Source organism: Culicoides brevitarsis, chromosome 3, assembly GCF_036172545.1.
Source record: "Culicoides brevitarsis isolate CSIRO-B50_1 chromosome 3, AGI_CSIRO_Cbre_v1, whole genome shotgun sequence".
Taxonomy (NCBI): domain Eukaryota; kingdom Metazoa; phylum Arthropoda; class Insecta; order Diptera; family Ceratopogonidae; genus Culicoides; species Culicoides brevitarsis.
Window position 1 is genome coordinate 4852976 of NC_087087.1, and position 27917 is coordinate 4880892.

At 25.0% G+C, this 27917-nt stretch overlaps 1 protein-coding gene across 2 annotated transcripts; it reads left to right on the forward strand.

Moving 5' to 3' along the window:
* Positions 1–27835, forward strand: LOC134833510 (vesicular acetylcholine transporter-like). 2 transcript variants are annotated; one of them, XM_063847841.1, is made up of 11 exons: positions 1–555; positions 19726–19805; positions 22488–22673; positions 23852–24024; positions 24087–24270; positions 25332–25530; positions 25587–25811; positions 25870–26218; positions 26891–27101; positions 27165–27365; positions 27533–27835. In XM_063847841.1, exons 2-11 carry the CDS (start codon positions 19743–19745, stop codon positions 27731–27733), a joined length of 1992 nt encoding a protein of 663 aa, XP_063703911.1. In that variant the 5' UTR covers positions 1–555; positions 19726–19742; the 3' UTR covers positions 27734–27835. The 2 variants fall into 2 exon arrangements, with proteins under 2 accessions (XP_063703911.1, XP_063703912.1); XM_063847842.1 differs by lacking the exons at positions 19726–19805; positions 22488–22673; positions 23852–24024; ... (5 more) ...; positions 27165–27365; positions 27533–27835 and adding an exon at positions 9741–12027.
* Positions 27836–27917: the final 82 nt, after the last annotated feature.

Below are 27917 nucleotides of genomic sequence, written 5' to 3' on the forward strand. Positions count from 1 at the left end.
TCTCTCGACGACATATATAATAAATTAATATATTAAAATATTTATCATATATTACAAAAAAAATATTTAAAAAAATCATTAAAAATTATATTAGAAAAATATTTAAAATAAATTATATTTTAATTGTTATCAACTTAAATTAATTATTAAAAAAAATCATAGAAAAAGTTAAAAATTTATTGAAATTGTTTATTTTGTTGCGCGAAGCGAGTAAAAAGTCCCGAAAAACGTGCGAGACAACCAAACTGGATTAATTTAAAAAAATTATTTAAAAAAAATCCGAAAATAAAATAAGAAAAGTGAAGAAAATAGTGATCAGTTAAAATTCTAACCTCAAAATAAATAAAAATATAACCTAAAAAAAAGTTTCGAGGAAAAATTAAAAAACCGTGGCGTCTTCGGAAGAGAAGGATAACGGCGGTGAACCATCATCCGCCCTGCTATCAAAATTAGGTGGTTCATTGTTTGGGGCGGTCAAAGGATCGCCTCAGAAGGTCGTTACTAACGTAAAAGGATTTATTGCTGATCGGATTTCAGGAGCGATTCCAGATCCAGGTAAGTTTTTTCCTTCATTTCCTCCAAAAATAATTATTTTAAATGACTCAAAAGTATTTGTCACATTTTCGTGGATCTCAAAAAAAAAAAAAATAGTAAAAAAAAACAAAATGGCTTCCATTTTTTAGGCTACACACAAAAAAAAAGTCATGTTGTTGTTATAAGTGAAGTGTAGCTCGAATGTGTATGGAATTACATTACATAACGAAACGTTATCGATCGAAAAGCCGAATGTCTCTCTTTTCCTTGCTGCGAGTAGAAAAAAAGGAAACTTCTCCATATACACACACATTCTCATGCGATAACATTTAAAGGAAGAAGAGAAACATTGTATCACTCACTCAGGTTTGCGTGTTTTGATGACCAAAAAAAAAAGGTTTTTCCATCGTCTGAGGGTAAATTTCGTTTAAGATGAGAAATTTAATAAATATTAAAAAAATAAGAGAGCGACGGCGAATATCACCTGTGCCGTTTCACATGTCTAGATTTTTTCGTTACATAGAATTGTTACCTGAAAAGGAAGAAGAAATAAAAGTACAGTAGGGGGAAAGTACGTTTCATGTTTAACAAAACCATTTTTGGTTGTGAGGAACGGAAAATCGATATTTGTGTGAAGTTTACCTTGTTATTCGCTAATTATGGTAATGGAAATCGACAGTTTTTGGGTTTTCGAAGATTAGATTTTGTTATTTTTTGTGAGTTTTTTAATGGAAGATTTGAAAAAAAATTGCTCATTGAAGTACTTTAACATTAAATTTTTTAAATAATTTATTATTTTTTATCAGTAAAAAATTATTTTTCAATTTTTTTTTTGTTAATTTTACGAGGTTGAAGTTAAAAAAAAAATTAAAATATATTTTTTTTTATTTTAATAAAAATCTTTGAAAATTTTTTTTAGAAGTTTTGAGAAAAATTAAATAAAAATTGTCATGAAATTTAGTTCATATAATTTATTATTTTTTTTAAATTAATAAAATTAATTAATTTATTTAATTAATTAATTTATTATTTAATTTATTTATTTAAAATTTTTTTTATTAATAAAAAATTAAATTAATTTTATTTTAATTAAATAATTATTTATTGTATTTAATTAAATTATTTAAATATTGAAAATAATTTAAAAATGCTTGAAAACTTTCATTATATAATTTTTTTAATAAATTTTTACGAAAAATGAGCGAAATTTTAATTATTTTAATGCATTTGAAATTTTTTTAAGGTCAAAAATTCATTTCGAAAGTCGATTTTTCTAAAATTTGTTCAAATCTTCTTAAATAAAGAGCAATTAACTGACAAGAAATTCACATAAAATATTGTAAGTTGTCATTAGCAACGATAAAAATTCTAATTTTGGTCTCATTTTAGAACTTGAACATCACTTTTAAATTTTTTGAAAATTTTTATGAATCAAAAATCTGATTATTTTAATGAATTTTCAAATTTTTCACAATATCTCAGCAAAAATTTACTCAATTTATTCCAATTTTTAAATAAAAAATTTTAATTTTCGTGAAGAAAAAATCAAAAAAAAAAATTCAACATTTAAAAATATATTAATTTTTTTTAAAGAATGAAAAATAAAAATAAAGAAAAAAAATAACTTTTAAAAATGTGAATATTTAGAAAATTTTTTGGCAATTTGCAAATTTTTATAAAATTTTTTTAAATGTTTTAATAAAATTTTATCAAAAACTTTTATTTTAGACTCGTACAAAAATAATTTTCTAAAAATTTGAGAAATTTCGGGAAAAATTTAAAATTATTAAAAAATTAACCTAAAATTTCTTGAACTTTTTCCCTTTTCTTTACTTTTAACATCACTTAAATCCTTGAAAATCCCCCGAAAACCCAAAACTACGATTAAAATCAAATTTATAACTCAATTTGGATTAAAAATCGTCTCACACTGCGTTGTCATTAATCTCTGCCTTAATCCAATCCACGTTCAATATCGTTGGAATTTCCATCATTTGGTCAATTATACGCCTACTACGACACGACAGTTACCACACTAATAGACATAACAAGAGACGTGCTTAATCTTGTGGAAAATTTAATGTGTTCGGCACTTGTGAAACGGAAATAATGTGTCGATGTTGACAATTTTTCACTATTATTGCGGCAATTATTCCTTGAAACCTAAAAAATTTTTAAATATTTGCTTGGTTTGAATTAATTGAAATAATTTTTATGCTTGGTTTGGATTAATTGATAACAAAGAATTTTTTCAGGATTTCTGCAATTAAAGAAAAAAAAATTATTTCGATGAAAATAAAAAAGAAAATTTACCTTAAAAAGAGACATCAAGCAAACAAAAACCCCTTTGTTCCTGCAACATGATCATAAAATAGCATTACATGATGGGAGATTATATTATCCCAGCCTCCCTTTCGTGCTGCAAAAGAAAACAGAGAAAAATATAAATAAAGGGAAACTCGGAAAAGAAATAAATAAAATATTCATCGTCACCCTTGAAAGAAACTCCGGCAACGAGGATTTTATCCATTGTTTTGACATTTTTCCATTCGCTATGCCTCTTTTACAACGGGGGATGTTTTACAAGCGATGATAATGACATAAAAAAAATAATGCAGGGGCCGCCAAGATAATACTTTGTGATGTAAATATCGGCATTTCTCCCCCATTTTCGGCATTCGTTCCATCACGGATGTTACTTTTCTCATCAAAATCATCATTACGGCATTCCCGTTCGCATTTTGCCGTTGTTTTCATTAATGTATTATTTTAAACAAACGACGTGGAATAATAATGTTAAAATTAACATCTTTTCCTCGGCAGCGTTTATTCACGTTTTTTCCGCCCGTAATAAAGGACAAATATTTGTGCAACAATCAAAATTTTCGTTGTTTCGGAAATTCATCGGGGTAACAATTGTTCAAGCGGTGTCATGTCACATGACAAACGACAAGTGTGCTGAAAGAATGTCAATTAAAAGCAAAAAAACTGCAAAGTTCAAGTTGAGTTCAAAAGCATTTTTACCCGTCAGAATTTTTCTTCGAAGGCACGTTCAACTCCCCTCTGATTGAAATCAAATGTGCGATACATGCTGTGCAAAGCTGGTAGCCGAACAAACAACGTGAAATGTGTTGCCAAGTGCGCTCGGGACTCGCTCGATGTTTGCATAACGAATTATAAAATCGGTTGGAAACATGTTAGGTAACTAACCGAGGGACCAGCAAAATGATTGCTGCAATAAAAAGTCCCCTTTTTTGTTGTGTTTTGATGGAGTGTCGAAGACATTCTTTGATGTTTTCTCGAGTTTTTCGCTTTTTAATGGATTTCAGATGAAAAATTTAAGAGAAATTCCCCTGCAGTTGTGCTTTGATATTCTCTGGAGGACTTGTCTTGAGGGTTTTCTGAAAAAAAAAATAATAAAATTAATGAAGAATTGTTCATTTTTGAAATTTTAAAGTGAACTTACCTTTAAAAGTTGACTTTTGCCTCGTTGCTTTATTTAAATTGACAAAAAATCTCCATTGCTCATGTTTTTATTCCTGTCAATAAATATTCTTCTTAATTAATTAATTAATTTTCGACATTTTGATGGATTTTGGATCAGAAAATATTTTTCTTATTGAGGATTATTTTAATTGATTAAAAAAAAAGATGCAAATTTTTATAAAAAAAAATAAATTATTTTTAAATTTTTTAAAAATAAATTTAAATAAAATTTAAATTAAATATTTTCTAAAAAAAATCAAAAATTAAAAAAAAAATATTTCTAAAATAAAATAAAAAATGTCTAAATAAAATTTTAAAAAATTCTAAAAAAAATCTAAAAAACTTTAAAAAATTCTAAAAAAATTTATATTTAAAAATTTAAAAAAAAAATTAAAAAAAACAAAATTTTTAAAATTAAAAAAAAAAAATTAAAATTAAAAAGATTGTCCAAAAAAATCGTTATTTGCTTAATTTTTTTCGTATTAAGGATCATTAATTGATTTAAAAAAATAGATGAAAATAAAAATAAAATTTAAATATTTTCTATAAAATTTTCTAAAATAACTAAAAAAATTTTTAAATTATAAAAAAATTTCTAAATAACTTTATAAATTCTAAAGAAATTTTAATTTAAAAAAAAAAATTAAAAAAATAAAAATTTTAATATTAAAAAATATTTAAAGATTTAAAAAAATAAAATAAATTAAAAAATAATTAAAATTAAAAATATTGTCAAAAAAAATTTGAAGAAATTTACAAAATTTTTAATTTTTTGAATCTTTGAATAATTTTAATTAACAAAAATGACAAAATCTTACCTTTTCCTGTTTCGAATTTCAGTTGAAGACCTTTTACAACAATTTTCTTTAATTTCATGCCCAAATCGATAAAAATCCGCCCATAATTAGTCTTTCCAAACCATAAAACCTAAAAATTTATCATGAAAAATCGATTAATTGAACATAATTTGAACGATGTTAACATACATACCTCACCTAATTAAGCCATTAATTGTGATGTCAAGACCCAAAATTCCGTAGAACGGCAAAAATTCCTATCTCAAAACATTTTTAACAACCCCAATTTCATTATCTCCCCCTCAAAATCTTCGAATCTGTTCCTCCGTTTGTTGCGAAAAATTTTTGCCGATTCAAGCAGAAAGACAACAACGACGAACGGCATCTTAATTAAATTTGTTTGTTTTGTGTCTGTGTACCGAAAATTATTATTACCGTTCATTAGGTAATCAATAAATTTCGGTGTTTTCTTCGTTATGTCGTTAAAAGTTTCAGGTTAAAATTGTACGATATTCGATACTATCAAGATTTTCGTGTCTTACCTCGAGAAATGTAACCACGGCGCATATTCCTCGTTTTATTTCTTTCGGCTGGTTAGCATGCAAAGTGAACAGGTACAATTTCCCCAAAGTACGTTGTTGCAGAGAAAAACTACATGCGAAACATGCTTTTTGCTCGGGAACGTCGAATGTTTTTATAAAAAACGTGAACATGAGACGAATAAACATGTATTTGCTTGTGAAATTTGATTTTTTTCGTATTTCCGTTTATTTTTTGCCTTTATCTGTTGATGTGTGTGAAATATTAGAAGTAGTTTACTTGTTAAGTCACAAAAGTGCAATTTTGTTAATGATTTTGATATTTTAGATAAAAAATGTGATTTTTTTCGCTTGAATATTTATTTCTATTAAAATTTTGAATTAGCAGAAAAGCGATTTACAAATTTCAAAAAAAAAATTTATTTAATCAAATTTTAGATTTGAAAATCTAAATATCTTCAATCTTTTAAGAAAAAAAAAATATTTCTGAAACACTTTTTAATTTTTTTTTCATCAAATTATTTAAACCTCTATTTTCTTATTTAAAAAAAAATGAATTAGCAGGAGAGCGATTTACAAATTTCAAAAAATATTTTTTTTATTTAATCTTAAATATTCTTTTAAAGAATAAATATTTTTTAAACACTCTTTGATTTTTTTAGTATTTTCATCAAATTATTAAAAATATTATTTCAATTTTGTTTAATTTTTTTTGAATTAGCAGAAAAGCGAATTACAAATTTTGAATAATTTTTTTTGAAATTACATATTTTTGAATTATTTTCAGAAAAATTCTTTACATTTTTTAGCAAATTTGATACTTTTATGAATAAAGGATCTAAAAAAATACATAACCTCAAAGTTATTTAAAACATTAAATTTTCTTATATATTTAAATCTTTGCAAAAAAAAATATTTTTTTAATATAGAGTAAATAATTTATGAGAAAAAATTATTTTAAATAATTAAAAAATTACTAAAAATTTTATGTAAAAATTAAATTTGTTTAAAACTTTTTTTCCAAAAAGTTTGAATTAGCGCTATACGATTTTCAAATTTTTGAATCAATTTTTAAAATTTTAATTAAAAATTATTTTTAAGAATTAAATATTTAAAAATAAATAATAATATTATTTAAAAAATATTAAAATTTAATAAAATAAAAAAAAATAATTAAACAAAACAAAAATTTTATAAAACTGAGATTTTGCCAAAACATAACCTCAAAATTGCTTAAAAATATTTTAAAATAATTTTTTAAAAATTTAATAAAATAATTTAAATTTTTTAAATTCTTACCTTATCAAAAATTCAATTTGTGCAAAAAATCATCTCCTCTAATATTTATCCTGCAGCACCAATAACAACTTCTAATCATTTAAACTTCACATTCCCACAGTTAACTTTATCTTAATTGACCATCTTCGCATAATTTCTCTAATTTTTTTTCTACTTTTTTCCATATTTCCATTTCAAATCACGTCAACACGGAAAAATAAAACTTTTTTTTTTATCATTACATGCCTCAGAAATGCTTTTGAATTTTTAATGAGTTGCATTTAAAAATAAATATGAGAAAAAAATAGAACATTGAACATGGAAACACATGAAAAGTTGCCTCAGGACACTTTATTTACCGTGTTACCGTAAAAAAATCGTATATTCTTAGGTAACACGATAAAAGTTAGTAAACATAGACAGTAGTAGTCGGTACTGTCGAGTAAATAAATTTGCGATCCTGCGAGAGACGACGGTTTTTCGTGACTTGCGCAATTTGCACCTGAACTGAGAGAAATTTTAGTGCAAAATATTTTCAGTGCACGGAAATGTAGAAAAAAATCGAATTTTTCTATTTTTATTTAAAAAATAAAAAATTCTCGAAGAATAAAATTTAAAAAAAAAGTGAAAATCCGAGCGGATTATTATTTGTAAGTAAAGTCAATTATAGAACGAGCTCTTGACCTGAAAACTCGAAAAAAATAATAAAAATAATGGAATTGACTCACGCGAAGCAACTCTTTCACTTTTTTTCATGCCATTGTGTGTTCCGTAATCTAATAAAAGTCAACTTAACTCCTTTTTGTTCCTCGAGTGGAGACACTTGCACGACCCAATTAACGATTGTCGCACAAAAGAGTGACAAGTGCGGGGGAAATTCTATTTAATTCAATAATTTTTTTGTTGTTTGTTGTTGTTGTAATCATTTCACATCATTATCATTACTGAAGACACGCGTCAATATTTTCCGCCAGAATGAATAGTTTCAAACACAAAAGAAAAAAAATTAAGTTTCCCGAATGACAAAAAATTGTAACAATTCAATTTGACGAGGGGAAAAAAATTAGAAAAAATCGATTCGTTGTGGTTTGTGGAGTTCAATTGATCGGCGGCGTAGAGTAAGAGGCTTAAAATATTCAATGTGTAAACAATAATTGTTCTAATCCGCTTGTAATTGCATGTAATGATGTTTAATTTGCTGCACCTTTCGGAAAAATTTTCCGCAAGTGCATGGCATGGCAATTAACTGAAGCCATTGAAGTGCAAAGGAACAAGAGAAATGTTGATGAATGGAAAGTTTTGTAAGCAATTTTTGTATTAAAATGGCTTTAAAGGATTAGTTTTCAACGATAAATGGCTTTAAAAGAAAATTTAAAATGTTAGCTTCTAAATATAAATTTTTGTTCGATTTGAGCTTTTTAGCTCTAAAAATTTTCGAAAAAAATTTAAAAATTGAGAAAATTATTTTTGACAAGAATTTTTTAGTTGTTTTTTTAATTGAAATATTTTTTCATGAATTAATTTTTAATAAAAAATTTCATATTATAAATTTAAAAAATAAATTTTTAATAAAAAATTAAATTAACTAATAAATTTTTAATAAAAAATTATTCATAAAAAATTATTTTTAAAATTTAAAAAATTTCTTTTTTTTTTGCATAAATGCAAATTTTTTGCAGCTCGTATATTTATTTTATTAAAATTAAATTATTTTAATTTATAAAAAAAATTAGTTTTGAAATTTGTAAATCGCTTTTCGGCTAATTCAAAATTTTAGGTCTAATTTTAGACTTAAAATAATTTTTTTTTGACATTTCTCAAATTTATGACATAAAACTTACAATTTCATTGAAAAAATGCAAAATTTTTACTTCTGTCAAAATGACAGCTGTCATAAATTTCACTTAAATGTCAGTTTTTGAACATTTTTAGATTTTTAATGCAATTTTCAATTAAAAAAAATTCAAAAATATTCATTTCAAGGAAAGTTTTGACGTCTGTGATATTTTTGACTGTCGAAATTACTAAAAAAGTAATTAAAATTTAAAATTATTTTTAAAAAATTAAAATAATATCATAAAAGTGAATTTTCATCAAACCCCAATTTTTTTTTATAAGATTATAAGAAGAAACAGAGAAGCTCAATTTTAAATTATCAGATTATTCGAACCCAGGTTTTAACTTATGTATTATAATTAAATTTATTTTTTTTTTGAAATTTGTAAATCGCTCTCTGCTAATTCAAATTTTTTGTCTTACTATAAATATAATTCTTAATTGTCAAAAGATAATTTTTTGTATATATTGAATTTTTGATTTGATTTTCCATTAAATAACCTAAAAAAATTATATGCTTGGTTTAAATTAATTGAAATATTTTTTGAAGTTGAATTGATGTTCCTGAAAAGTTGAAGTCATCCAAGTTTCGATCATTAAAAACCTAAAAAGTAAAGAAAAGTTAACTTTGAAGCTAAAATTTTAAACTTTTAACAATATTTTTACATTACAATTTTTCATCAAAAAAATTTAAACTAAAAATTCATAACATTGAACATAAACTTCAAAACAACACTTTAAAACATTTCACTTAATTTTATACAAAAAAAAAAAAATGAAAAAAAAAAAATTACAAAATGACATCCATTTTAAATAAAAACTTAATTTTCCACAAAAAAACATATTTTTAAAAAAATATAATTATTATGATTGAAATGTATGTTTTTAAACTTTGAGCCATTTTTCTGTTCTAACCTAAAAAAAAATTATTTGTTTGTAAACAAAACAATTAGGTTAAGGATCTGTCGTTCGTCCAAAATCAAAACATAACCTCAAAAAAAAATTGTATTGCTTGTTTAATTATTTATAATTAATTGTAATTAATTACCTTTAGATCTGTAGCGTGTTAGAGAAAAGGCGACACACGACAGAAAAGATCACAGAAACAGCATTTCAATCATAATATTTTTTTTTTTAATTTATTTTTTTTTCTCTTTAGCATGACTTTTGATCCTTTAAAAAAAAATTAAATATTTTTGAGTCATTTTGAGTCCGGTTACCGAATACTAATAATTGAAATATTGTTTCTGTGTTCTTTTCACGATTTCAGGTTGCCTTATCCATTGGAAGTAGACAAGTACAATTGATGACATCATATCACAGAGGTTTGCTGAAACAAAAAAAAAAATCATCATTAAATAAATCTTAAGAGACTTTAAAAGTTTAGTACAAAAAAAAAGTTTAAAAAAAATAATTAAAAATGGATGAAAAAACACTTCCAATCCTGAACATCACAGTCGCGGAAGCGAAAGCTCTGTTCTGGGAGCGTGTCAAAGAACCAACCAACCAGAAACGCATCATCTTAGTTATAGTGTCGATAGCTTTGTTGCTGGATAACATGCTGTATATGGTAATTGTGCCCATAATCCCGGATTATTTGAACGAAATTGGGGCATGGGACGACGATGATGAAGTTACGACAAAAGCTACGATTGTCGCGAAGAATCAAAGTGTCGCCAATGCACCTACCACGATGCGAACGATGCATCATCCGGGTCAAGATTCGGCAACGGGATTCTTGTTTGCGTCAAAAGCCATCGTTCAACTTCTTGTGAACCCCTTTTCGGGTGCGCTGATTGATAAAATCGGCTATGAACTCCCCATGATGATCGGGTTGATAATCATGTTCTTTTCCACGGCAATGTTTGCCTGCGGCGGAAGTTATGGACTCCTGTTCTTTGCAAGATCTTTACAAGGCGTAGGTTCAGCATTTGCCGATACTTCTGGCTTGGCAATGATCGCTGATCGGTATACGGAAGAGAATGAACGTTCCCAAGCGTTGGGTATCGCATTAGCGTTCATTTCATTTGGATGTCTTGTAGCGCCCCCTTTTGGCGGGGCATTGTACCAGTTTGCGGGTAAAGCGGTGCCATTTTTGATTTTGGCGTTAGTTTGTGTGATCGATGGCGCCATGTTGCTTCTTGTGATGCGACCTGTCAAAGAACAGATCCGGTTGAGTCAAGAGGCGAAACAGCCAACTGTGCCGATCTGGAAGTTGTTGATGGATCCCTATATTGCGGTATGTGCGGGTGCCTTGACAATGTCGAACGTTGCCCTTGCCTTCCTCGAACCAACGATCTCCGTATGGATGGAGGACAACTTAACGCGGGACAATTGGAAGATCGGGATGGTTTGGTTGCCCGCCTTCTTCCCGCACGTTTTGGGCGTCGTTCTGACCGTCAAACTTGCGAAAGCTTATCCGCATCAACAATGGCTCATGGCAGCTGTTGGCTTAACACTCGAGGGATTAAGTTGTTTCCTGATCCCGATCTCGAGTTCATACCAAATGCTCATGATCCCCATTTGCATCATTTGCTTTGGCATCGCGCTGATCGATACAGCTTTGTTACCAACTTTAGGTTACATCGTTGATGTTCGGTATGTCAGTGTCTATGGAAGCATTTACGCCATCGCTGACATTTCATACTCGATGGCATACGCTGTTGGTCCAATTATCGCCGGGGCCGTTGTCGAACTCATCGGATTCACTGCCTTGAACATCCTCATTGCATTCTCGAATCTCGCCTATGCGCCCGTTCTCATGTACTTGCGAAATATCTACGATTTCAAACCGTTCGAGAACGAAGCCAACATCCTAATGCAAGATCCGCCGAACAAGGAATACCAAACTTACACGATGCACAATCAACAAGCTGTCGACGGCGAATTCAAAAATCATCTCGAATACGGTTACGAGCAACAAGGCGGCATTGCCGAGACAAATATCGATCAGGAGCCGCAATATCAGCAGCAAAATGACTCGTATCAGCAATATCAACCAGGGTATCAGGAACAAGGCGGCGTTTATCAACAACAACCACAGCAGCAGCAGCAATCGCGTCACTTGCCTCAGCAACCTGTGGGAAATCCATTCAGACAGCGACAAGAACAGCAGCAACAGCAACAACCACAACCTAAAATTTCGAATCCATTCCGACAAGGCATGAATTAAACGGTTCCTATTAAAAATTTAAAAAAATATTAAAATAATAATTTCGCTTTAAAAAATGTAAAAAAACTTCCCGTTAAATATTTAAAAAAAAAAAATTGTACAAATTGGGACAAAATTTCAAAAAATTGCAAAAGTAAGATAAAAAAAAGTGTCGTCCTTGAAATGAAAAATAAAATTGGCAGGCGCACAAGTGGTTGGCTAATTCATAAGTTATACACACAAAAAAACTGCCCGGTCGATTGTTTGGTTTTAAATTAATTGAAATCTGATTCAAGTCGTGTAAAAAGACAACAGAAATAAATATATCATTGTAATTTTATTATTATTAGGTATTAGATAGGATTAAGAAAAGTCATGAAATTCGATACACAATCAATATAATAATTTACCGAGACTTTAAAATTTTTAATTAATTAATATTTAATTTAAAAAAAAAATTATTTAAAAATATAAATTTTTTCGATAAAAAAAATAATTTAAAAAATTTGATAATAAATTATTTTTTTTAATTTAATAATTTAAATTATTAAAAATTATTCTATAAAAAAAATAATAAATTTTAAAAAAATTAAAATTCATTACAAAAAAAATCTTTAAGCTGATAATCGGAAATAAAATTCACCTAAAATAAAATTCTGAACAATAAAATATTTTTTTTAAATTAAAAATTTTCATTTATTTCTGAAAAAAATTATTTAATTAATAAAAATTAATAACAATTATAAAAAATAAATAATTATTTTAAAATTAAATTTAAAAAAATAAATAATTATTTTGAAATAATTAAAAAAAAAAAAATAAAAATAATTAAAATTAAAAATTTTCAATCAGAAAAATAAATTTAATTTTTTTATTAATATAAAAAATTATTATAATATTATAATAATATAAAAAAAATATTATAATGAATATAAATTTTAGAAATTTGAAATTAAATTTAATTCATTTTTAAGATTAATTTTTAATAATTTAATTTTTTTTTTTAATTTATTTATATCAATATTAATTAGTTAAAAAATTAAAAAAAAAAAAAATTAAAAATTAATTAATAAATTATTAATAAATATTATAATAAATTAATTAAATTATAATATATTAATATTCTATTAATTATTTTTTTAATTTTTTAACTAATTTTTTTATACTAACTAATTAATTAAAAAAAATAAATTATTAAAAATTAATTCATATTTATTAAATTTTATTAAATAATTTAATTAAAATAATATTTTAAAATTAAATGAAATAATTATTAAAACTTAATTTAAATTAAATATATTCAACAATTCAATATAATTCTTAAAAAAAAAACATAAATCAATTAAAAAACAAAAATTGGCATAAATACACAAAAATTTACTTACCTGCCATGTCTCGGTTGTCAATTAGTGTAATAAAATTGGCAGACAAACATCTGACAGTCACCCCCATCATATCGCATACATATCAAACTAAGCAACACACACGTATTTTATGGGTGTGATTCGAGAATGTTTTGTCGTTGTCTCTCACTAAAAAAGCAACAAACATTATATACCGTTTGTGTATCGATTTTCCATGCGAAAAAAAAAATAAATTTTCGTTTGTTTAATTTTTGTTTCAACATGCAACGCGTTTTCCCTTTTTATTTATGATTTATATGAAAATGAGCCGCATATCAGGTTCATTTTTATATAAACATATATGTTAGGGGAACGCGTTTAATGTTTAGTGAACGTAAGACACAACCAAGGTAACGATACATATCAGAGCTCCGGCTCGCCTGAGAAATTACCAAAGTGATATTAATTATTATCATAAATATATATATAAAATTAAAAAATAACTTTTAAGCATAATATTAATCATTATTCGTTAATTTCTGTCGATGAACATATAGAAAACATATCTGTTAACATGGAAACAGACAAGAAGAAGTGTAAAATTCAATGCAAATTATTTTTGCAAATTATCTGCTCTGTCCGTTTTTAGCATGTAACTATTATCATGTGTGGAAAAAAAATATATAATTAAAAATTAAACAAACATAAATATTGCTTATTATTATTATGTACAAAAAATATATCATGTACCCGATACGATAAATATTTTTTTTTTCAAAAAGCAATATTTTTATTTAATTTTTTTGTATAATTTATTAATTATAAAAAATATATATATAATTAAAATATAGAATATAATTAATTTAATTATATATAATATAAAATATATCAATTAAACAGCCTACATATATCACATACATATCAGAAGAGAAATCTTCAAATCATGTGGAAACTTAGCTTTTAAGAAATTAGTATTAAGATGATGCTCATATCATTAAACTATATCATAAATAAATTAAAAACGACGAAAAATGGAAAAATATTATATTTATTTGTATTAATTTCAAAGAAAAATATACAAACTCTACACGTTTCAATTAAACATTTATTACAAAAAAATATAATATTAATTATTATACATTAAAACTATATATTGTGAGCTTAAATTATATTATAAATATTTAAAAAAATTAATTTTAATTTTTTTTTAATAATTAATTAATTAATTAAAAAAATTTATTTAAAAAACACACACGAAAAATGTACATTTAAAAAAAAAACAAAATGCAAGAAAAGTATATAAAAAATGAAGCTCCAACTACTATCAATTATTATGTAAAACATATAGAAACTCGAAGTCAATGAAATGGTACGAAAAAGTGTACATAAAAAAAGGAAAAAAGTAGCAATTAATTAACATAACAATGAAGGAATGTAACTATTATATAAAGAACGTCAAATTACGTATTATTATAAAATACAAAGAAATATATCATTATGTAGGATTATTATATAAAAAAAGTAAAACTTATCGTAGTTAGGATATTATTTAACGAAAAAGTTATAAAGTTGTATAATTTTGAGTCAGTCACGTACTTCGTATTATTTTATCATGGAAAAATTGAATTAAAACTTTTTTTAAATATTTTTTTTATCAGAAAAAAAAGTTTTATAAAATTTGTCAATTTTTATTATTATTGAATTAATGTTCATATATGAGATTTCTTAAGAGCTTGAAATTGATTATAATTGAAAAAGTTTGTTTTTGACAGAAATTTAATTAAATATTTTTATTATATAATTATTTAAATGAATTTCTAAACAAAAAAAGCTTAAAACTAATTATTATTACGGAAAAGTAAATAATAAATACGGTTTATGAACAAAAGCAATATTTAACATAATCGAGTAGTAGTCATCTTAAAATCAATAGAAGAGAACATATAGAACAAAAAAAAATACATGGACTGAGTCTTATATCGGGGTTTGTTATCAATAATGTTTTTGACAGTTATGAAATTTTTTTAAAAGTCAAAATTTAATAAAAAATTTTTTTTTAAATTATTTTTTAAAATTTATTTTAATTAAAAATTAAATTTTAATAGAAAAAATAATAAAGATTTAAATTTATTAGTAATAATTAATTAATAATAAATAAATTTAATTATATTAAATTAATTTTTAATTAATTATTTTAATTAATTATTTATTAAATTATTAATTTAAATTAAATTTATTAATTTATTTTAATTAATTATTTATTTATAAATTAATAAAATTAAAATAATTAATTTTATTAAAATTAATTAATAAAAAACAAAAATATTAATTAATTAAAATTAATTAATAAAATAAACTTAAAACTAAATTTTCAATTAAAAAAATATTAAAAAATAATAAAAAAATAATTTTATTAAAAAATTGACATTTATCAAAAAAATTTCATAACTGTCAAAAATTAAGTAATAAACCCTCAAAAAAATATTTATTCAATATTATTTTTATTTGTTAATTCATTTTTAATTATGTAACAAACATAAATAATAATTTATTTGCGTCTCTTTACTTTTACCTCCTATATTTATGTTTAACTTAACTTTAATAAATAATAAACTATTAATATTTGTAAATATTGAATAACAAATACTAAATAGAGAAAAATGCCGGCAATGTGTAATATTAGTGGTTAAGAGAAATAATATTGACATACAAACAGACGATTATCAATGTCATATTATTATTATTATTTATTATTATTAACATATATAATAAATAAATAACATTAAAAATAAAATATATCATAAAAAATAAATAATTAAATTAAAATTAATATTAAAAAAAATATTATTTAAATTAAAAAATTAGCTTAAAAAACTTTAACTTCAACTATATCTGTATGTTTCTAGCTAAATTCTATCTCTTAACTTAAAAAATGAACGAAAATTTAAAAAAATATAATTTTTCGGCGATACTATTAACTATAAAAAAAATAATATAAACATATAGAAATCACTATCTTGCTTTAAAAAAATATTTAAAGTTTAGCTGTTATCAGTGTGTCACGGCGCGAGCGTTTCCGCGACTAAAAAAAATAATTAATTATATTAAAAACATATTACAATGTGATAGAAATTAACACAAAAAAATTATTATTATCATTCTAGCTAATAAATATCCGTAAATAAAAATAAAAGAAAAGGTTAAAAAAATTAATTATAATCGTAAATTATACCAACGCAAAGATAAAGATAAGTAAAAAAAAAAGAAAAATGAGAGATTAATTATTCCGCGATAGAAATAATAATTAAAATAACATTAACAAGTAATTACCACAAACAATAAATAAAATTGAACGCTAATTATATCAACAGTACAGTACCAATAATAATAATAAAAAATATAAATAATTATATAAAAAAAGTTCTCTCTTGCTAAATTAAAGAAAAAAGGAAGAAAAATGTGTGTAATCATTAAACATTAAAATAAATAAAAAAAATAGCAAGCAGACAATTTTATCAGTTACGTCGATGGAAAAATTAAGTTTTACAGTATTATTAAAAAAAAATAATAAAATACATATCAAGCTTTTAACAATAGATAACAAAAAAAAAGTTACGAAAAAATTCAAGCATATCAGAAAAAAATGACTTAAAAAAATAAATAGACTTATAAATGGATGTCATTCATTGTGTAGTGATGAATCAATTATATTATTAATTAATTATTATTATATATTATACATACACATCAAAAAAGAACACTACAGTTACATATACAACAAACATACATATATAATATATATATATACATCATGAAAACATATATATTAAAAAAAATTATACATTTAACAACAACAAGAACAAGAAAAAACTTAAAAAAAATATTGTAATGGAAGTAAAATAATATTAATTATTATTATTATTATAAAAAAAAGTATAAACAAACAAATCTTAAAAACAAAAAAAAAAACAAGTGAAGGAAACATTAAAAATTTAATTGTTAAATGTTAATGTGTTTTTCTTTATTTTATTATTTTTTAAAAAAGTCATTTTTCGTCGATTTCTTGTTTTGAAGTGAGAAAAATTAAAAGGTAAAGTACTGAAAAGTTGAATTTGGGGGTTCATAAGGACTTTTTGTTCTAATAAATGTTATTCTAAAAGGAAAGTTGTGTCGAAGTGTCAATGTTCAATTTATAAATTGTGAGTTGTGTAAGTAATATTTATGTTTTGGTAAGTGCATTTGGGAGTCTCGTTGCATTTCATAATATATTTTTGTCTATATGAATCGATATTTATGATAAATGATAATTTTTTAGTGAAAATTTTACCAAAAAAAATTTTTTTTTATAATTGAAGAAAATTTTTTTAAAAATTATATTATTAATATAAATGAAAAATAATTAAATAAATTATTATTCTTATTAAATAATTTAATTTTAATTAATTTAATTTATTTTTCATTATTAATAAAAAATATAATTTTTTAAGTTATAAATAATTTAAACTTTTTTTAAAAAAAAAATTTATTAATAACGAAAATTAAATTATATATTAATTAAAATTAAATTATTTAATAAAATAATAATTTATTTAATTATTTTTTATTATTAATAATATTAATTATTTATAAAATTTAAACTATTTATTTATAATAAATATCTATAAATTAAAAAATTTAATAAATATAAACATTAACGTATTTGAAAAGTTAAAAAAATTAAATATTTGGTATTTTGTTATGAATTTTTTCAAAATTTCTTACAAGAAATGTTTAAAGATCCGTAAATTTTGATATTTTTGAAGATTTTATATATTTTTTTTTTAATTTAGGACATTATAATATGAAAAAAAAAAAGATTTTATAGCTTAAATATATATAAATTTTTAATAATATTTTATCCAATTTAAATAAATTTGATAAAAAATCAATTTTTATTTTTTAATTTTAAAGAATTCAAACATTTTTTATTATTTTTTTTTAGATTTTTATACTAAAATTGTTGATTTTATTAAAAATTATTAACTTTCATTCATTATTATTCAAATTTTCCATATTTTTTTTTTAATATTCATAAAAACGAAAATTATATAATATTTTAAAAAATTTAAAATTCTTTAAAAAATTCTATAATATGAAATTTTCGAAACATTTCCTTAACTTTAAACTCAATTTAGTATCTCATAAAGACCAAAATTATCAATTTTTCGACCAATGTTGAAGGAAATGTTACAAAAATTTTTACTCAATTCAATTAAAAATTGATCAAAATCCTTTAAAATTAAAAATTTTAGCCTAAAAACTGAAATTTCATAAAAAAATTTAAACAAAATGTGACAAAAATCAATATTTCGTCATCAAAAAATGCAAAACTGCATCCAAAAATGCAAATCCCGACATCTCCCTTTAAAATTTCGTCACAACATAATAAACTTCATTAAAATTCATAACGCATTCCGGTCTATTTCGTCATTTTTTGCCTGTCTCTGCCACAAAAGGAGCAACTCATGAACAATAGTCTCATCGAAAAACAATGAAAACCGGAAAATTCTTCGTTCATTCAAACCGACAAAGGGGGATCTTTTTATTATTCATCGAGGATTTCACCCCCTTTTGTGTGTTTTTGTGTGACGATGATGACTCTATTTGTCTCTTTGCACAATTTTGGATTCGTTTCGGAAAAACCATGCGATAATGGCTTTATTTGATTGCTTCCTGTGCGAAAAAATTACGAAATTCTGTCTTTGATTAACATTTATTCCTCAATTTTCAACAAAAATTACATTTTCTCGACTATGGATGATGCCCTAAAATAAGTGATGTTCAATTTTCCGATGGTAATCTACGCAAAAAAGCATGTCCGCAACTTTTTCAACTCGTTTTCATGACTTAGAACCCGACAGTCGGGGCAGTAGGAGCCGTTGGAGGAACTGTGGGAGCAGTTGGCGTCTAAAAAATTCATAATTTGAGTAAAAAAATTCAAATTTTTTATTAAAAACTTACATTTTTAGCTTCGGAACCAGCGACAGCCATCAAAACGGCAACAAAAATTGCAGAAACGTACTGAAAAACCTTCATTTTCACTCAAATCTCGATCGAAACCTTGTCCAGTCGTGAACAAAGAACTACTTGGAGCAAACTACTGCCTTTTTTCACGTCGCTTAACCCTTTTATAAAAGATTTTTATCGAAATTATCTGACATTTGGTTCATTTCGGGAGATAACGAATGACAAATTATCGTTTTGTGACTCAGACAATCACTTTAATTGTCATTTCTTGTACCAATTTTGGGGTTTTTTATGCTTTCAAGGCCAAATTTTCCCCAAATCTTTAATTAAAATCGCATAAAATGCGCGAAAATCCCCCAAACCGCAAACTTTTGTAACGCAGGATTACGAAAAGTCCCTCGATGGTGCAACAAAAAGCATGGAAGGGATGAAAACAGAACGCTACAAACACTAAAAGAGGGAGAAAGAGTAATTTAAGATAAATTTTATGCATGAAAATGTTGTTTGGTTGCTACGTGAATGTAATCATCATGAGAAATTCAATCGATTTTCCTTTGGATTTGTTGTTGGTCGACGGAAAATTGGTGAAATTGAATTTAATTTTAGAGTTATTTGTTTAATTTTTACCTTTTTATGTGGATTTCTGTGAATTTTACTTCGTTTTCTCGGAATTGGGGTTTGACAAATGCTTTTGAAATGACTTTAAAGTGTTTCGTGGGAGTTAATTGATGGATTTTTTCGCCTTTTTCTTGCAGGATGGAAGGATTCGTTGATGAATCTGCCCAAAAAATGGTTGTCTCAATCGGGGGCTACAGACGACTTTGGATTTCCGGAGGTAAGTAACGAGTTTCTATTAGTTTTAGTACAAATTTTTACTTTTTAGAACAATTTTTAGTACAAATTTCGAATTTTAGTACAAACTTTTAACTTTTGAAGAGACTTTTACGAGACTTTTAGAACAAATTTTTCTTTGTGAAGAATTTTTTAATGAGAATTTTGACTTTTTGAAGAATTTTTAGTACAAACTTCACTTTTTAGAACAACTTTTAGTACAAATTTCGAATTTTAGTGCAAATTTTGACCTTTTGAATAAATTTTCAGAAAAAATTTTTTTTTTAATATTTTTTTATTGAGAATTTTGTCTTTTTAAAGATTTTTTAGTACAAATTTTAAAATTTTTAGAACAATTTTTAGTACAAATTTCGAATTTTAGTACAAATTTTTAACTTCTGAAGCGATTTTTAGAACAAATTTTTCTCTTTGAAGAATTTTTAATGAAAATTTTGTCTTTATAAAAAATTTTTAGTACAAATTTTAAAAATTTTTAGAACAACTTTTAGTACAAATTTCGAATTTTAGTACAAACTTTATTCAAAAATAATTTTCTTATAAAATTTGAAGAAACAAAAACTAAAATCTCATTAAACTTAACTCCTAAAACTATTTTCCAAGTCTTTTCACAATTCCATTTCCTCTCTTCTCATGTTCATTCCATAATTTCTGATTATATAAATTATCATCACAAATTCTCAACTTTTCTACTGCTCTTTTCCATTACCGTTTTCATGTTATTTATCTCGTTGCACAAGTCTCGAGGGACAATCCAAAAAATTAAAACGACTTTTACGCTCACGGAATCCTCGCTACGAGACACAAAAAAAGAAATAACGAGAGAAAAGCACATTAAAGTGTCACAGCAAAGGGGATTATTTTCAGTTTTCTACGGAAAATCGGACTGTATTCGACGAAAAAAACGAGATGCAAGCAATGGAGAAAAGTGAGGTAGAGCATGACAAAAGAAGAAGAAAAAAATAAGATTTCCGAAGAAAGAAAGAAAAAAAGGCGGATGTGAATGTCTCTTCGTTTCAGTATCTTTTGTACGATTGTCAACAATGAAAAAATATCAAGAAAAGACACGGAAGACAATTTGTACAATTCTGTGAATTGCGTCGGATTCTCTTATCAACTTTCCAGACATTGTCCAATTAGTTCAATTTTGAATGCTTTTTTACTTTTTACACGAGTTTACAAGGAGATAAGAGCAGCAATCGATCATAATAGACGTTCGGTTGTAACAGTCTCGCGTAATATTTGACGCAAATTGTTAAGAATTTGTGAAAAGTGACCATGAAATTTTATTGGAATTTTTTTTTGAAGTTCAAAATTTTAGTTAAAAAGAGAGGTTTTGTGAAAAAAATTAGTAGATTTTTTAATTTTTTGAATAATTTTTAATAAAAAGTCAAAAAACACAAAAAATTATTTAAATATTTGTTAATTAAAAAAAATGCAGTTTTGTAAAAAAAAATTTTATTTTTAGAAGTATTTTAGCTAAAAATTCAATTTTCTCATTTTTTTCTGTCAATTTTTAAATTTTATATAATTTTATTTAATTAATACATATAATATTTATTTAATTAATTTAATATTAAAAAAAATTAAATAAATAATTTCCTACAAATTAAAAAATTTATTTAATTAAAAAATATTAAAAAGTATTTTAATTAAAAAAAAATAATTTAATCAATCTAATATTTCACTTAAATAAGTATTTCTTATTTATTTTAAATAAAGAAAAAATTTTTTTAAAAAAATAGGAAACATTTTTTTTTGCTTTTTTTTATTTTTATAAAAAGAAAATTTATTTATTAAAAAAATATTTAATCAATTTTTTTTTCATTTTTTTTAAATATTTTATTTATTTATTTTTATTTTATTTATTTATTTTTTTTTATTTTATTTATTTATTTTAATTTATTTTTTTATTTATTTTAAAATTATGAATTTATTTCAGAATTTATTTAACCTTTTTAATATTTTTTTATTTAAATTTTTTTTATTAAACTAATTTGAATTTTCAATATTATTTTTTAATCAAATTAATAATTTTTTATAATTAATTTTTCAAAACAATTATTTAATTTTTTTTTATTATTTTATTATAATTTAAAAAATAATTTTTTATTGTTTTTTTAAGAAATTAAAAATTTTTTTTAAAAAATTAATTTTTAAATTTTTTCGAAGAAATTAAAAATTTAAAATTTTTATTTTAAATTTTATTTAATTTTTATTTATTTTAATTTTATTTTAAAAAATTTTAACACATAAAAAAAATGTTCAATTTTCTCATAAAATCACAAAAATATCAAAAGCACTTTAAATTAAATTTCCTCTAAAAACATGTCTCTCTTTGAACGATAATAAAATAAAAACATCCCGATAACAAAAATATTTTTATTCACAACTTGTCTCTTGAACTTTTTTTTTTATCTCACATTTTTTATTCTTTATGCTTCTTTTGAGTAAAAAAAAATCCATTCAATAGTTTTAAAAAATCTTTTATGGAAAAATTTTCCATTACTATCAAAGGAATAATTTATTGTTCCGTGAGAATTGAAAGAAAACCATTCAGCCGATAAGTAAGATAAAAGTTCAATAACGGAAATCCTCTTGATTTTTCTTTAATATTTTTTCTTCATAAAAAATTTTATAAAAAAATTAAATTTTTTTCTCGTTTCAGAACTTGCCCAAACTTCCCGTACCCGATATGGAAGAAACTCTCACGGAATATTTGCGTATTTTGGAGCCAATTACGACTAAACAGCAATATGAGCGAACAAAGGCGATCACGAAAAATTTTGCAGCTGGCATCGGACCACAATTGCATCAATTTTTAGAGGAAAAACGTGAAGCGGAGGATAATTGGGTAAGAAAAAAATTTTTTTTTGATGGAAATTTTTTATTTTTTTCGATGAAATGTTGATTTTTTATGGAAAATTTACGAAGAAACGGTTGATGGACCGACAGTTGGAGCCTATAAAAAATAATTTTTCAATGAAAAATGATTTTCAAGAGATTTTAATGAAAAAAATTACCGTTGGCGGCGGAGTTGGAGCAGTAGGAACTTCACTCGGAGGCGGTTTTGTCGTCGAAGGCTCTTCTGAAGTCGTTTCTGGCTCAGGTTCGGTATTTGTAATCTCCGTGGGGACATCCGTGGACTCAGTTGGCGCCTCAGAAGTTGTCGAAGCTTCAGTTGAGGGCTCTTCAGGGGTCGTTTGTTCAGCAGTTGTTGTCGAAACGTCTTCCGGAGTCGTCGTTTCTTGCGTCGTCGATGCTGTTGTTGCTTCCTCAGTCGTTGTCGTGCTCATGGAAGTCGGTTCCTCGGTCGTTGTTGTCGTAGAAGTTGTCGTTGAACGTGTCGTTGGGACCTGAGTCGATGTAGAACTTGGCGGAAAAGGCAACATCGAGCATAAAGCAGGCGCCGGCGGATGTGCGCCTTCTTTTCCGGGCCATTCACAACGTTGCTGCCAAAAATCAAAGTGCAAACAACTCGCGCAATATTGTTTCACGGCGACGTGACACCCTGAGACGCATTGATAGAACGCCGTTGGGTCATCGTAATCGGGCAGGATGCAATTCATGTTGCCGCTGTGACAACTTGGCGCTCCAGTAGCATAAAAAACGGGAGGACGAGACGCATCTTGACCTTCGATGCCAGTTGCTCGACCGTAAACAGAGCCAGCGAGCGTCGCACAGACCAAAAAACTTGTAAAAACTGAAAAAAATATTTTTTTTTAGAAAAAATCCTTGAAAATCGACGAAAATCTTACGTTTCATACTAAAATCTTGTCCGTTAATCACAAAATTCACAAGAAAACTGACCAAAAAAGCACCCGCCAAGGTTCTTTTATGCGTTGCGCAACATTTTGTCACGAGATAAGAAACCAATTAAATTTCTACACAAAAATTTTTCGACAAATCGATTGCTACAAAGTGACATTGCGCGATTTTTCGATAAATTTTTGATAAAATTCTTGTTTTTGATTTAGAAACATTGATTTTTTTGACGTCACTTCTAAGAATTATCTAAATTTTTTTTTGCAGGCCTACACTTATTGGTTGAACGACATGTACATGGACAACCCATTGCCGTTGCCAATCAACTCGAATCCCGGTATGGTTTTGCCTCCGCGGAAGTTTACGACGGTTTATGATCTTTCCAGATTCGCTGCGAGAATTGTTGATGCCATCGTTGAGCATAAAGAGATGCTTGATAGGTGAGATTTTGATTTTTTTCATCTGAAATGAAGAAAAAATATTATTTTCAATTAATTTTTAGCGGAAAGTTGCCTATTGAGAGATGTGCGTCGCGTGAAAAGGGACAGCCGATGTGCATGGCGCAATTTTATCGACTTTTGGGGTCTTGTAGACAACCGGGGATTCCGAGAGACACGCAACATTTGCCCAATAGTCAGTTTAATACGAGTGATGATGAACATATTATTGTCATGTATCGGAATCAGGTGAGGGTTTTGATGATTTTTTGTTAATTTTTTAAGGAATTATTTTGGGTTTTTTATTTAATTCGAATAATTTTTTACTCAAATTGTTAAATTTTTAATCAAATTTTTTTTTTCTAAATTTTTTAAAAAATAATTGTTAGATTTTACATGATAAATTAATTATTTAATGAAATTTTTCTCAAATTCTAAATTAAATTTAATTTTTATTTATTTTTTTTTTTAAATTTAAAAAAAAAAAATAATTTTTTTTTTCATTAAAATCGAATTTTTTTTTATTCAAAATTATAATTTTTAAAAATTTTTGAAGCAAATTAAACTTTTAATTCGAAATTGAAATTTATAAATTTTTTTATGAAATTTTTATTGTATTTATTTATTGAATTACAATAATTTTTTTTTATTTTTAATAATAAAAAATTAATTAATAAATTAAACTAAATTAAATTAAATAAATGAATTATTTTTTAAAAATTTTGAGCATAACTTGAAATTTTTACAAATTATATTTTTTTATTTTTTAAACGAATTTTGTTAAAATTTTTAAATTCATGAACAAAGTTTCATTAAAGATTGATTTTTTTTATTAAATTTTATTTGTAAATAATTATTTCAATAAAATATTTAATTTAAAAAATTAATTAAATTAAATTAAATTAATTAATTTTTTAAAAATAATTTTTTAACAAATAAAATTAAAGTTTTTAATTATTTAATTTATTAATTTTTGTAATAATTTTGAGCCCAACTTTTTTTTTAATAAGTAATAAAATTTTTTAAAAATTATTAATTAAATTTGTCAGGTTTTTATTAAAATTTTCCATTTAAAAATAAAAAATTAATCAATTAAATAATTTAAAAAACAATTAAAAAAATAAAAATTTGATTTTTTTTTAAAAATAATTTAAATAAATTATTTAAAAAACATTATTAATTTTTTTTAAATTTAATTATTTAATTTACTGACATAATTTTTTAAAAATAGAAATGAAAAAAAAAAAATAAAACTTTTAATTCAAAATTGAATTTTTTTAAACTAAAATCTCAATAAAATTAAATTTCAGATGTATTGCTTACCCGTAAAAGCTGCGGATCGTGGTCGACTTTCTGAAGACGAGATCAACTCCCAACTCTTGTACATCTTGAATGACGCTCCTTTACTTCCGCAACAAGGAGAACCCGGCGCTCCTCCCATGATTGGCATCTTAACAACTCAATCTCGTCCCGTTTGGGCAAAAGATCGCAATACTCTGCTCTCAATGGGTAAGATTTTAATTAAAATTCAAAAATTAAATTTAATTTTTTTTTTTAAATTTCAGGCGAAAACAACCAACTAAACGTCGAATTGATCGAAAAAGCTCTCATTTTGCTCTGCATCGACGAATCTCTCCCTCTGACTTTCAATTGTCGCGGTTTTCATGGCTCTCCAAGCAGTCAACATTACGCCGGAGGACGAGACGAAACGAATATGGCTCATCAAATGATCCACGGGGGCGGAAGTAACGTCAATACCGCAAATCGTTGGTTCGATAAAACGCTTGAAAGTGAGTTTTTTCTTAAAATTTAAAAAAAATTTGATAAAAATTCAATTTTTTACCGTAGTTGTCATTTGTACCGATGGAACATGGGGTTTGTGTTATGAACATTCGCCGTCAGAAGGTCTCGCGCCGGTTCAGTTGCTCGAAAATATCTTGAAGAAAATTGATGCGATGCCGCCCGTTGAAGAAGGAAGTCCTCAAGATCATTTGCCGCCTCCCGAAAGACTCGAGTGGAAAGTAAATGCGGAGTTGAAGCAAAGAATTGCCGCTGCAAGTGTCGCCATTGACAAGTCTATCGAGGATTTGGACTTTTATGTGTACCGTTACAAGGGATACGGCAAGAATTTCATCAAATCTTGTCAAACGTCGCCCGATGTTTTCGTTCAACTTGCTTTGCAATTGGCCTATTTCAAGTAAGTTTTTTGAATTTTTATCAAAAATTGTAGAAAAAAATATTTTTTTTTTTATTTGATTTTTTTTTAAATTAAATATTTTTTTAATTAAAAATTAAAATTTTCAAAAACTTTTGAAGCAAATTTGGATCTTTTAATTCAAAATTGAAATTCCTTTCAAAATCGATTTTTTTTTAATTTTTTTTTTTTATTATTTCAATAAAATATTTTATTTTTAAAAATCTATTGAATTAATTAAATAAAATAATTAAATTTATTATTTAATTAATTAAAAAAATTATTTAAATTATTTTTAAATAAAAATAAATAAATTTTTAATTTTTAACTAATAAGGTAGTTTTATTCTTTTGCGCAATTTTTTTTTTAAATTTAAATTTTCAAAAAATTTTTAATTTTCAAAAATTATTTTTTAAGTTTTAAATTCAAAATTGAACTTTAAAAAAAAATTATAAAAATTAAAAAAAAAAAATAAAATTTATGAACAAAATTTATTTTTAATTAAAAATTAAATTTTTTATATTAAAATCTTCTATTTCAAGAAATTTTTTTGAATTTTCATCAAAAATCGTAAAAAAATATTTTTTATCGAATTTTTTTATGATGAAATTTGCTTGGATTGAATTAATTGGAATAATTTTTGATGAATTTTTAACATTTTTTTTTACTTTTCAGACTTTATGGATTCCTTGTGAGCACTTATGAAAGTGCTTCAACCCGTCGCTACTTGCTTGGCAGAGTCGATTGTATCCGTTCTGCTTCAAGTGAGGCTCTGGAATGGGCAAAAGCCATCAATCAAGACGAAGCTCCGAATGTTCCTTTGGAATCGGATCACGAGGATGACATGATGCGAGAAACGAAACGTGTCCATTTCACAATTTATACCGTAAAATCCTTAATTTTCCTAAAAAAAAATTTTTTTAAATATTTTTCTCTAAAAAATTTTCAGAAAGATCACGTTCGTGAACTTTTCCGATGCGCCGCTGCCCGTCAAACGGAAATAATGATAAAAAATATCATGGGACGAGGAGTTGACATTCCCCTTCTCGGTTATCGTGAGGCTTCGAAGGAGCTTGAGGGACGCGTTCATGAAATGTTTACGGATGAAAGCTACAAAATCGCAAATTGTTTCCTCCTTTCAACGAGTCAGGTATTAAAAATGCACAAAAAATCCACAAAAAGCACTTTTTTCACTGCACTTAACGCACAATGCACTTTTTTAAAAATATTTCAAGCACATTTGCACTCCTTGTAAGTAACGTCACTCTAAAAAAATTTCTTTAAAAAAACAAAAACTCACCAAAAATAATTTTTTAGGTTGCTTGTTCAACTAACAGCTTCATGGGTTATGGTCCAGTTACGCCACGCGGTTACGGATGTTCCTACAACATTCATCAGAACGAGATAATTTTCTGCATTTCTTCGTTCTACTCGGCAGATAACACAAGTTCGTCTCGTTTTGCGAAATCCTTGCAAGAATCGCTCGACATGATGAAAGATTTGTTGGCAAATAATTAAAAATTGAAAGAAGATAAGTCCACAAAAAGTCAATTCAAATCGCTTAAATGCGCTAAATATTAGAAATTAAGCATTATATCAATACATATCAAAGAAAAATCTTTACACAAAAAAAAAAAGAAAACAATTTACAAACACTGCAACATGTAAGATAACTAAAAAAGGAAACTATAAGTGGAAAATT